We start from the raw sequence: 12,042 nt of genomic DNA, 5'->3' as shown, positions 1-12,042 counted from the left end.
TGGCCTGTTCTGACATCATCATATGTAGGTATTTATTGGTATGTTTATTTTCAACAGTGAACACTCACCGTCATAATGCTATTGCGCATTTTATTTAGATCAATTTCATTCACACATCTATTATATTTAGTTTGTATTTACTTTATCAATTGGTGGGCTACATTTGGTTGGTGAACCAACAGGAAGTCGGCGTCGGTTTCCAGCGCTAGTTTGATCAGCCCCTGTATGCCAAGAAAAGCACAGGGCGGAATCGCTGAGGTGTTGGGGCCGATTCATACTATTTTACAGCTGTTTCGGGGCTGTAGTGCCGAAATGATTTCGGCTCGTCAGACATTTTCAGTAGCACCGAAGAGCCGACTTTAGGACGGTACCCGCCCCCCCCGAACCTCAAATGACGTCACATTGTAGGCTCTACAGAGCCGAACCGACTTTTATTCGGCTCTAAAATAGGAGTATGAATCGGCCCTTGCGCAGCGCAACACACCTATCATTTGTTTACCGCACGACTTGCCGCACCCAAGTCGCTACTTGTACTGAGTCAGGATCGATCCCATGACCTTGTAGTCCAAAGGCAAGGGCTCTACTGACTGAGCTATACCCAGACACAACCACTATCCATCGTTCACAGAAAACAAAGAAGAAAGACAAACACATTTTGTGCAATAAAGATTTACTGTTGAAAATAATAAGTGTTCCTGACTAATCGACCACTAGCATATAGCTCAAGTGGCCATAGATACATACTGTAAGCTGTACATAGAAAATTATTCAACCTGTTTGATAACATACATCAGAGCAAGGCATTCTCGCATTGTAATCATGATGCAATTAGTGTCCGGTGCATCGTTCCCTTAATTCAGTGGTTCTTAGACATTCTTATGTCGAGGACCCCCGAAATTGATATGTATTTGGACGTGAACTCCCATCTGAAAAGATTTTCTCCCAGGGATCTTCGTTTTTTGGAAAATAGCCCATCTACAAGCTCGTATCGTATTGTGGCAAATAGCCAAAAAGAAAAACAATCGTTTAAACTGTTCCACTTCCCCATGGACCCCATGGAACCCCCTCAAGGACCCCCGGAGGTCCCCGGACCCCACATTGAGAACCACTGCATTAATTGACTTGGCTGACTGCACTGATTGATCAGTTGAGACTGACTGACTCACTGGGTTTCGTTGGTTGGTTGGTAGGTTGACTTGATTTGTGTGAGCCGTGTTGTCCTCATTGTGCCGGAACAACAAAGACCAAACATGCACACATCTTCCGCCATGAGCATTTTGAACGTTTCATCCAACGTCTAAAAGAGTTTATCTAAAGAGCACAACAATGCATTCTCATGTTCCACATTCTAGTCAGTGACTTTGGCCTGCAGTTCCACCAAACGTCCTCCACTCTCCAACACGACATCCCCTTCTCCACAGCAGGAGGGCGCCAAAGTGCCAGACCATGCACCACGGTCTGATAATGACATCTATTTGATTAATAATGTCTTGTCTGGCACAAGGTAATCTATTTAAAAAAAATAAAAATAAATGTCTGAAAAGTGCAACTCCCTGCTTGAAAATCCAGACAGGCAAGAGTGAATGCTCAAGGAAAAAAAAGTTATAAAGAAAAGTCACTTTAGTAAACACTGTGGCTTTCTTGGTCAGGTGTATTTCAAAATGGCTTTGGCCAACCTCAGCAGAGTTGGAGCTACTGTCAGTTTCAGGCCGACGTTGTTTGTTTTTAAAGCTGCGATCCGTAACTTTTATTGCCCTTATATTATACCAGGGATTTTACTGTTGCACATTTACTCAAGTACTGTACTTAAGTAAAACATTGAGCTATTTGCACTTTACTTGAGTATTTCAATTTTCCAATACCTTTACTTCTACTCCACTACATTTCAGAGGCAAACATACTTTTACTCCACTACAATTATTTGAAAACTTAGTTCCTATAGTTACTTTATAGATTTTGATTATTATTACAAACCATACATTACCCACTTCAGCCCTATATACATACTGTATGGGCCATTTGATACATTTGAAAACTTGTGAAATGGGACATTCTGTACAATGAGCACTTTTACTTTTGGTACATTTTGATGCCAATACTTTTGTACTTTTTTTTGGAATTCGGGACTTTTACTTGTAACGGAAAGCTCATTTAGGCAATGGATATACTGCGTTTTTAGTTACCTTCATGCAAAACCAACTAGTAGTCAACCCAGTAGTAGGTCCTATGCCGGAATGTCTCAGTAGTAGAGCAGGGACTCACACTCACATGTTTTGTGTTAGTTAGTTATATTGAATTAACATAATCTACCGTACAGGTTGCTCAAAATGACTGATAAAAGTCTCGGATCGCAGCTTTAATCTCCCACCACAGAACATACAGTAAACACAAAGCGCTACACTGGAACAATTCCAGAAATTACGTACTATACGGTGATACACGATTAATGCCTTGACATTTTTGAAAAAAAACCAAAAGAAATTATGGCACTTTTTATGTTGTTGTTGTTGTTGTTGACAAAAACAGTATGTGAAGTATGTAACTTCAGTCCCAAACAACACATTCACCCAAACACACCCTCATATTTGAGTGAAAAGGAAATGTTGTTTCCTTTGTGTTATGGTGTTCTCTATCGTGTTCGAGACTGGCTCTCCACTACAAATTATTCAATTTGTACGGGAACTGACCCCACGGGGCAGACACTGCCCCGTGGGGTCAGTTCCCGTACAAATTGAATAATTTGTAGTGGAGAGCCAGTCTCTCCACTCAGAGAACCTGGGTTACCGTGTAACCCTCCGTTATGGTGTTATGGTCTTTGTCCCCCAAACAACGCAGGGAGTGTGTGTTTCGGTGAGAACTCCTCACGGTGTGTTGTACACACTGTGAAACCTTCCATGTTAATTCAAAGCATACTTACACTTTGGTTAAAGTTTGGCTTGTGTAAGTTGCCTTTCCCACGATCCAAACATTGGCGAGATATATTCAATACTAGAAACATTTCACACTTTTAGCACGTAAATGAACGCAAACAAAGTTGATTCTGTCAATAGGTAACATTACAAAACCAGACAAAGGGCACCTACGGACGGCTGCAATTCGAAACTGGCCCCCGTAAAATCTGAATCCCCCCACACCCCTTTTTCCCCTCACTGTATATGTTATTTACCCCCTCTATGACGATTTCCTTGGCTATATAGAAGTGTATAAATGTCTCTAAATGTTATGTCTCTAAATGTTATGATGAATTGAAAAAGGTGGACCCTCTTGTAAACAAGTGTAATGCTTTATTGGATCGTCCACTCACAGTTGAGTTTTTGTATTGAGTTGTGCTTGATGTACTGTAATTCTGCAAACTGTAAATACAAAAATAAATACTTCAATAAAAAAAACACAGCAACTTAATATTATTTATTTTACTACTCATCCATTAACTATCTATCGTACTTTAATTCTGTATCTGCAGTCTAAATCTTCTTCATAATTTGAATAATAAAATCAACACGAAGCTGACATTTGTTATTTAAAAGAGAAAAATGTAATGCTACATAATTATTGTCAGAATCAACTTTGTTTGTTTAATGTGCATGTGCCAAAAGAGTGGCTTTGAGAGCCCATTCACTGTGCAGTGTAAGTCAACGGTGAGAATAATGGGACAGTTATGTTAGATCATGGCAGTTAAGGTAACTGCACAACCCAAAACCTCTACCAAAAGTGTCATTGTGCTTAAACTCAGAGCGTTACGGGTCCATTTGGTTGCATTTGTATACACTCTCTGAGTTAAAGGACCACTTCACCTATTTTCAAGATTACCTTCATATAATAATTGGTCCTCACAAATTATAAGGTGCCTACCAAATACAATGGCATAATTGGATAGTCTTTCTTTTCCTGGAAAGTTAATTTGCTGAAAGAGAAGTCATTCAAACCCGCCAACCGATGATGTCACTGGACTGGTAGACAGGTTTCTGAGCCCTGAGACACAGAGTGAGTGCAGAGACACACAGAGAGACACACGCACGCACGCATGTACGCACACGCATGTACGCGCACGCACGCACACACACACATAACCCACAGAACACAAAAAACAAGTGAACCTAGGAGCTGTCTACATGCATGTTTTCAGTTCCTATAGAGGGTCTATGAAGATAAGGTTGAAAATAGGCGAAGCGGTCCTATGAATGAACACAGAGGATTTCACCCATAGACATAGAAAGGTAGACGCCTCCTTTGGCGTCTGTACTCAAGTGAGGGCGAGCTTCCGCGTTGGTGCATCACAGAAGCCTCCGTGCGCGTCACAGAGACGGACGTTCGGTAGGCCAATCAGAGGCAATGTAAACGTTTTGTTTTCTCACACCAATAAAGCTCCTTTGGATTGAATTGTCCCGGAAAAGACACGCTGTGATTGGCCAGTAGAGTCACTTGAGTGTGGCAGTGTGGCGTATAGCGTGCCTTCCGCACTTCCGGCGCACTTACTTCCGCCCTCACGTCAAATACAGGTCGCTCCAAGCGGCGAATGAGGCATCTAGCTTTTTATACCTGTGATTTCATCCACGTAAACCCCTCCCCGCCCCCACCCCCTCCCCCGTCATTGTCGTCTGGCTATTGCTAGCCTGGGCAGCATTCCTTTTCGGGTTTATGATCCGGTCGGGAGCGGATGATACCGTTACTTCATGTTGTAGTCATTGTTTTGTAGTCATCAGGCTCAAAAACCTCAATCTGGAACTTCCTTTCCCTCAAAACTCTCTCGTGGCCTGCGATGAGAATAGAATGTCCAAGTGGGATAACAAATATAGGGGTATATACAGACCCCTAAATAGTCTCTGGAAAGTACACTCACACTCATATTCTAGAAATCAGCGAAGCTACGCCGCATCAATGCGTTTTTATTGGGAAGCCATTATTCTTCTGGTTTGAGCGAACAGGAAGTTCTGGTTTGAGGGTTCCGGAGGTGATCACTACAAAACAATGACTACAACATGACGTAACGATATCATTCGCTCCCGACCCGGATCACACGGCAATTCAGTAACACCGACCGACCAGGCTTTCCTCCGAGGTGGAAGGAAAAGCCTGGTGACGCGTTAGGTCAGGCTATTGCAGGCTGCACGCGGGGCAGCAGGCGTCTGTGCGGTCGGGCAGCGGCATGAAGTCCATCTGCCGGACGATCTCGGTGAACAGCTCGTCCACCATGCTCTTGCTCTTGGCCGACGTCTCCATGAAGGGGCAGCCCCACGCCTCGGCCAGCGCCGCGCCCTCCCCGGGCGACACCTCCCGCTCGCCCTCCAGGTCCACCTTGTTGCCCACCAACACCACCGGCACCTGCTGATACCTGAGGAGGGGGGGGGGACAGATGGAGAGAGAGAGAAAGAAAGAAAGAAAGAAAGAAAGAAAGAGTCAAGCATCAGTAGGGATGTATTTCACTTGCCCACGTAGGTACGAGCAGTGATAGCCTCGCGTAGCTATAGCAATAATCTGCCCTTGCAATGCATATTATTGCCCCAGGCAGATAAAGTCTGGCCCGTCTCAATTGTGTGGGAGGACTTCGCGGACCCGAAGTAGCGTAGGACCAACCAGTTTCGTCTGGAACCAGGCTGCAAATATGGGGGGGGGAAAATAATCCTATTTGAACTGGGAACCCCCCAGGCCCCACCCTGACAAGCACTTGGAATGTAGGAGTTGAGGCATTACATTTTCCGTTCCACAGATAAATATTGTGAAAATTTTCTTATTGTTATATTCACATTTTTTTTAGTATTTTTTTTTTACTTAAATATGCTATATCTTTATTTTGACAAGTTGGCCAAACATTGGCTTTTTTTTATAGTATAGTTTGTCTTTTTGAGGCTTTAAAATGGTCTTAAAATCTCCCCCCCCCAAAAATAAATAAAACCCCAACAAAAAACAAAACATGGGGGTCCTGACCCACTGGTTGAGAACCCCTGCTATAGTGGTATATTATTGTGACGTTTTGACTGGGTGGATGCTGACCTATTCAGCCTAGTCGGCGGTGTGCCTATACACTGACGTGCTCTGGCAGAATCCCTGCTGTGCTAACACGCGTGGCCATGCAAATAGAACTAGATAATAATGAAAACATAGACATACACTAAAGGTATTAATGCTGGATGAGATAGAGATCCAGAGGGTGCAGCAGGGTAGGACGCAGAAAGATACACTTTAAGACAGCTACAATACGTTTTTAGCATTCTGACTCTGTAGCAGAAAGCACGTCGCACGTCAAAATCAATTCACAATGTTGGCATTTAGCAGTACAGTAAAGCAAGAACAACACATGGTAATGCATCAAAGACATAGAAATAGTCATCCAGGATCATATTACTAACAATAAGAAGAACCTAACATCCGTCTAAAATGGTAAATGGTGCATTTATATAGCGCCTTTATCCAAGGCGCTTTACATAGATTGTGCATTACATTCACCCATTCACACACACATTCATACACCGATTGCGGCGGAAGCCATGCAAGGTACCAGCCAGCATCGGGTGCAATTTGGGGTTCAGTGTCTTGCTCAAGGACACTTCGACATGTAGCCAGGAGGAGCCGGGATTCGAACCGCCGACCCATGGATCATTGGACGACCTGCTCTACCTCTTGAGCCACAGTCGCCCCAATAGAATATACTGTAAATCACTGTCTACTCCAATGGTTTTCAACCTTGTTTGGGTCAGGGCCCACTATTTTGCGGGTGTTTTCAGCTACTTGTGTGCGTTGTGTTGTGTATTGTTGGAGTATATTCTTTACCCACCACAGCTAGCCTGGAGCCTATGGGCGGCTATAAAAGCAGGGCTGGTAGCAGCATGCTGTGAGGCGCCGAGCAGTTTTATTTAAGTACTTAAAACCCTCTAGTCTTTGTGAAACGGACTTGAGTAACAACTGCACCAAATCTCTTGTGACGTATTTTGTGCTTGTGGACCTGCTATGTTTGGTCAAGTGGTTAATTATCTATGGGCGGGCCGCGTGGATCATGTTCCCTCCCTTATGTGTGTGCGTGTGTGTGAGCAGGCCTTACAATCAAAACAATTTCCCCTTGTTCTCTTGCATCGTGACACCACTTCCCATATAGATGGGATTTGTATATAGTCTGTATCCCTTTTATGACCATATATGGACATTCATGTACCCGTCTGTTTGTGTGCCTTTTACGCCCATAAATGGAGTTCTATGTGATGCATAGCCAAATAAGGAGTCCAGGCAGGTAAGTCGATGACATCAGTAGTACTATGACATATTGATGACACCAGGGTACTCCATATCCCATTTTGACCTGAGATCAGATTCTAAAAATGTCTTCTACATCCTGACAGTTTTCTGAAAAAGCTATGTTTCTATGTCAGTCGTTCTTCGATTTTTCAAAAATAGCAGATCTACAAGCTGTGGTGTGCTACAAGCTTGTAGATCTGCTATTTTTCAATAGCTAAAGCATAACATAATGCTAACACCAAAAGGGGTTCCCGCCCAAAATGGGATATATGGGACATTTACACACTTGAAGTCAGTCGGTCCCATATATGCATGATGACCATATATGGGTATAGCTGTCAGATACGTGGGTCTGGACAACCATGGCCTATATATGGGCGTATCGGGTCATGTCTGAGTCATAGCGACGTGGCCGAAGTCTGCCGCCGGGTCCTCTCAGTAGCATTGTTTTTATTTTGAAAGCATACAATATAATAATATCATCATGAAATATTATTCTGTTTTGTCTGTTTTGGCCACATAGTGCATTGGTTATTTTGGTGATTGGTACCAGTCATTTCTGCTCACATTTAAAGTCATTTGTCAAATCTGCCATTTGACATGCATTTTTATTTTTTATGTTTTTCATTATGCTTCTCAATAATTTGCATGACAATAAATGGTGTGAGTGAAATGTCAGGATGGCGCTGCACGCTCCTTTGGCACAGAGACGCTGAAACGATGCCAGATGTTTCTTCCCATGAGTCAGCACTGTGTGCCTCTCTCTAGCAACGCACAGCAGCCGATCAATAGAGCAGCCACACCGTGCACTTAATCCATTGAGACCTGGAACGCATCCATGTCACGTTAGCGTTTAACCACATTAACCATTAACCCATTTTGGGCGGGAACCCCTTTTGGTGTTTTAAACATTGTTATAATTTAGCTATTGAAAAATAGCAGATCTACAAGCTCATAGCGCGCCACCGAGTGGCGCGCTATGAACTTGTAGGTCTGCTATTTTTGAAAAATCGTTAAAATGTGCCTCAAATCTTTCCGAAAATTGTCATGATTTAGAAACCTTTTTTTTTTAAATTTCGACGTCAGGCCTGAATGGGTTAGCAATGACTGATAGCACGGCCTATTAGCCTCATACATGCTGCGATCCATGGAATCATTCCATTACCCTTTGTTCTTCTTGTTGTTGTAACTTGATAGTATCTTATGGCGTACACACACGAGGACTTCAAATCCCACATTATACAACACAGGTCGTTTCGAGGAAGCAATCTGATTGGCTGAAGTATAGCCGTCTAGCCCGGGCTTCAAACGAGCATGATGGAACGCCTAAATCAAAACGTAAAAATCAGCTGTGCCGAGTCTCGCTGCTCTCCCAGAGAGGGTTGCTATAGGCTAGCGATTTCCTAGGGACATTTTCGGCCATAGTGGCTACATCTGTCATTAAGAATCACACCCGTGTGAAGTGAGGGGGCGCGGAAACTCCCCCCCTGTCAGGTGAAAATAAGCGTCTTGGACGCTCATGCATTGAAGGAAGTGGTGAGGTCAGTCCGTTGCTCTCCCCAGATTGGCGGAGGGAAATGTAGACTAGAGCACACACAAACATGACGATCTACAAGCTCACAATGCGTCACACAAAGTGTTTAATCTGTTCCTCATTTTGCTCCATAGGGGTCCATAGTCCATAGGGGTCTACACCATGCCGGCCTGTGGCGGACATTTTTGTCAAAATTACTTTTTTGCCACAGACATACACCATTTGTGGACAATAATATTACTATAAACACACAGAGCTATAACCCTGAATGACCATAACATCTCTGTAACTCTGAGTGTTCAAATGGAAGCAAATGCACCCTTGCGGGTCTGTAACTCTGAGAGAGTACAAATGGAAACAAATGGACCCGAAAAGGAGGTTGCACACTGGACGCGTTTTTCGGAAAACCGATGGAAAAACGCAGCTAAACCTTAAGAGGTCTGTTGTAATCTAAGTACTGGACCCTCGTCTGGTTCTGACAGACAGGTAGTGTGTGCAGGCTGGGTGGTGTGTGACAATCCTGTTGAAGTATTCCTTTGGTACGGCGACTGCGGCGGCGGCCGGCAGGTACCCGGGAGAACAAATTAACGAGACACGAGACAGTATCACGCTAAGGTTCACAAAGTTTATTACACAAACAGGAAACATATATAGTGCTGGATCATAATGACGTAACAATAAGATATGAGACAGAAGAACGTGCCTACTGCAGCAAGGCTGACCTTGCTGTCGCCTAGATGTCTCTCGTAGCCTATCTATAAAGTATGCTACAGTACCGGCAGTACACAATACATATCAAGTACACTGTATCTCAAGTTCAAGTACATAGACTAAGATGTACTGTGCATGGGCTAATATCACAACAAGGTCCTTGCAAGTAAAACATTTGAGAACCACTAGTACTAGTTGGAAGAAAACCTGGAGACTGACATTCAGTTATGGTGTGTAAAAAATAAAATCTAAACTTTTGCCATGGACAAGGACAAGTCTTTGTCAGGGACACATGTGTCCGTGTACGGACATGCTGATGACCCCTGGTAACTTCTTTAAAAGGCAACTGAACTGGGTTAAGTCATTCAGTCAATTCGTGCTCTAGTTCAGCGGTCTGTTTGTGGGTCTGTGACTCTGTGTGGACCCCCAATGGTCCTTGAGAGGGTTCCCCAAGCTAGATGCTTGAGAGTTACGAACCAAATGGACCCTTACAGACCTGTAACTCTGAGAGTGTATACAAATGGAACCGAATGGACCCTTATACAGGCCTGTAACTCTGAGAGTGTATACAAATGGAACCGAATGGACCCTTATACAGGCCTGTAACTCTGAGAGTGTATACAAATGGACCAAATGGACCCTTATACAGGCCTGTAACTCTGAGAGTGTATACAAATGGAACCGAATGGACCCTTATACAGGCCTGTAACTCTGAGAGTGTATACAAATGGACCAAATGGACCCTTATACAGGCCTGTAACTCTGAGAGTGTATACAAATGGAACCGAATGGACCCTTATACAGGCCTGTAACTCTGAGAGTGTATACAAATGGAACCGAATGGACCCTTATACAGGCCTGTAACTCTGAGTGTATACAAATGGAACCGAATGGACCCTTATACAGGCCTGTAACTCTGAGAGTGTATACAAATGGACCAAATGGACCCTTATACAGGCCTGTAACTCTGAGAGTGTATACAAATGGAACCGAATGGACCCTTATACAGGCCTGTAACTCTGAGAGTGTATACAAATGGAACCGAATGGACCCTTATACAGGCCTGTAACTCTGAGTGTATACAAATGGAACCGAATGGACCCTTATACAGGCCTGTAACTCTGAGTGTATACAAATGGAACCAAATGGACCCTTATACAGGCCTGTAACTCTGAGAGTGTATACAAATGGAACAAAATGGACCCTTATACAGGCCTGTAACTCTGAGAGTGTATACAAATGGAACCAAATGGACCCTTACTGGTCTGTAAGGGTATCTCACGGTCGTTACGGGTGTCCGTGTGGGCCTATAACGCACACATAACTGGAAAATAAATAAAAAGGTCTGTGAACCTCCGTTCTACTACTGTAGCTGAACCGCAAGCACAAAACATCACGCTGTCCCCCTCTGTCTCTGGCAGAAGAACATTAGCTTTATTAAATTATTCAACAGTCTGTGTTCCATTACTGTCCCGTCAGCCTCTGTCGTCCCGCGCTCTGTTCCCTTGTATCGACGGACGCCGCCTCAGAGAACTGATAGGATGGGAATCGTCAGCGACGCGTTTGAGGGAGAAAGCTTTTTGCTTTTTTTATCAGTCAAAAGACATGCTTGGTGCATGATAGGGGCGACTCGCCGTGTATAGCTTTAGCGATTTAACCCATTTTGGGCGGGAACCCATTTTGGTGTTTTAAACATTATGTTATAATTTAGCTATTGAAAAATAGCAGATCTACAAGCTACGAGCTTGTAGGTCTGCTATTTTAGAAAAATCGTTAAAATGTGGTGCAAATCATTGAATATATATTTCAGAGCGAACATTTTTAAACTAAATTTAACTAAAATATTTGCTTCGGGGGAAAGGGGGGGTCCCTGGAACTACATATTGTCAGATGGGGGTCCGTGGCCCAATAGAGAGAATTCTGGGGGTCCTTGACATGAAAAAGGTTGAGCACCACTGACATAGAAACATAGGTTTTTCAGAAAAAAAAATAGGATTTAGAAGCCTTTTCTTTAATCGACCTCAGTCCAAAATGGATTAAACATTTGATGCATTGGAATCGCGTGAAGTGCACCGCTCGTACGCTAGAGTGCCAAGTCTATCTCGCAAGAAACGCCACCGGTGGATTGTAACTAAGTACATGTACTCAAGAGCTGTACATGTACATACATTTACATTGTTGGTTTTTACTGGAGTATTTACAATTTTCTATATTATTTACTTCTACCCATCCCAGAGGCAAATATTGTACTTTTTTTTTTACTCCTACTCGCTACTATTATTTGAAAGTTAATTTGTAGATTTGGATTATTATAACATACATTGCCTACAGTATACAGTATACTCTGGCTATTTTGTGCGCTTGTAGCTATGCTATTTTAAAAAAGGTTTTGGAAATGTGTGAGACGGGACAATCTGCATGAATACTTTTACTTTGAATTGGTATATATATTATATATATTATATTATATTAATAAGTATTTTAATGACAACAGTTTTGTACTTTTTTACTCGAAAAGAAAAGAAAAGAAAGGAAAGGAAAGGACAAGACAAGACGAAAAGAAAAGAAAA

At 43.0% G+C, this 12,042-nt stretch overlaps 1 protein-coding gene across 1 annotated transcript in view; it reads right to left on the bottom strand.

The window, feature by feature from the left end:
* Positions 1-5,094: 5,094 nt before the first annotated feature.
* Positions 5,095-12,042, bottom strand: part of LOC306917709 (ras-related protein Rap-2a-like) — a gene marked incomplete at both ends in the record, with an annotated part of 28,253 nt that continues 21,305 nt past the window's right edge. Inside the window, one exon of the mRNA XM_079530613.1 lies at positions 5,095-5,332. Coding sequence (XP_079386739.1) covers positions 5,095-5,332 — 238 coding nt within the window. The remainder of the gene's footprint in view (positions 5,333-12,042) is intronic.

Source organism: Electrona antarctica, assembly GCF_951216825.1.
Source record: "Electrona antarctica genome assembly, contig: SUPER_24_unloc_2, whole genome shotgun sequence".
NCBI classification, from domain to species: Eukaryota; Metazoa; Chordata; class Actinopteri; order Myctophiformes; family Myctophidae; genus Electrona; species Electrona antarctica.
The sequence above is the reverse complement of the archived record's forward strand: the minus strand, read 5'-3'. Positions and strand labels throughout refer to the sequence as shown.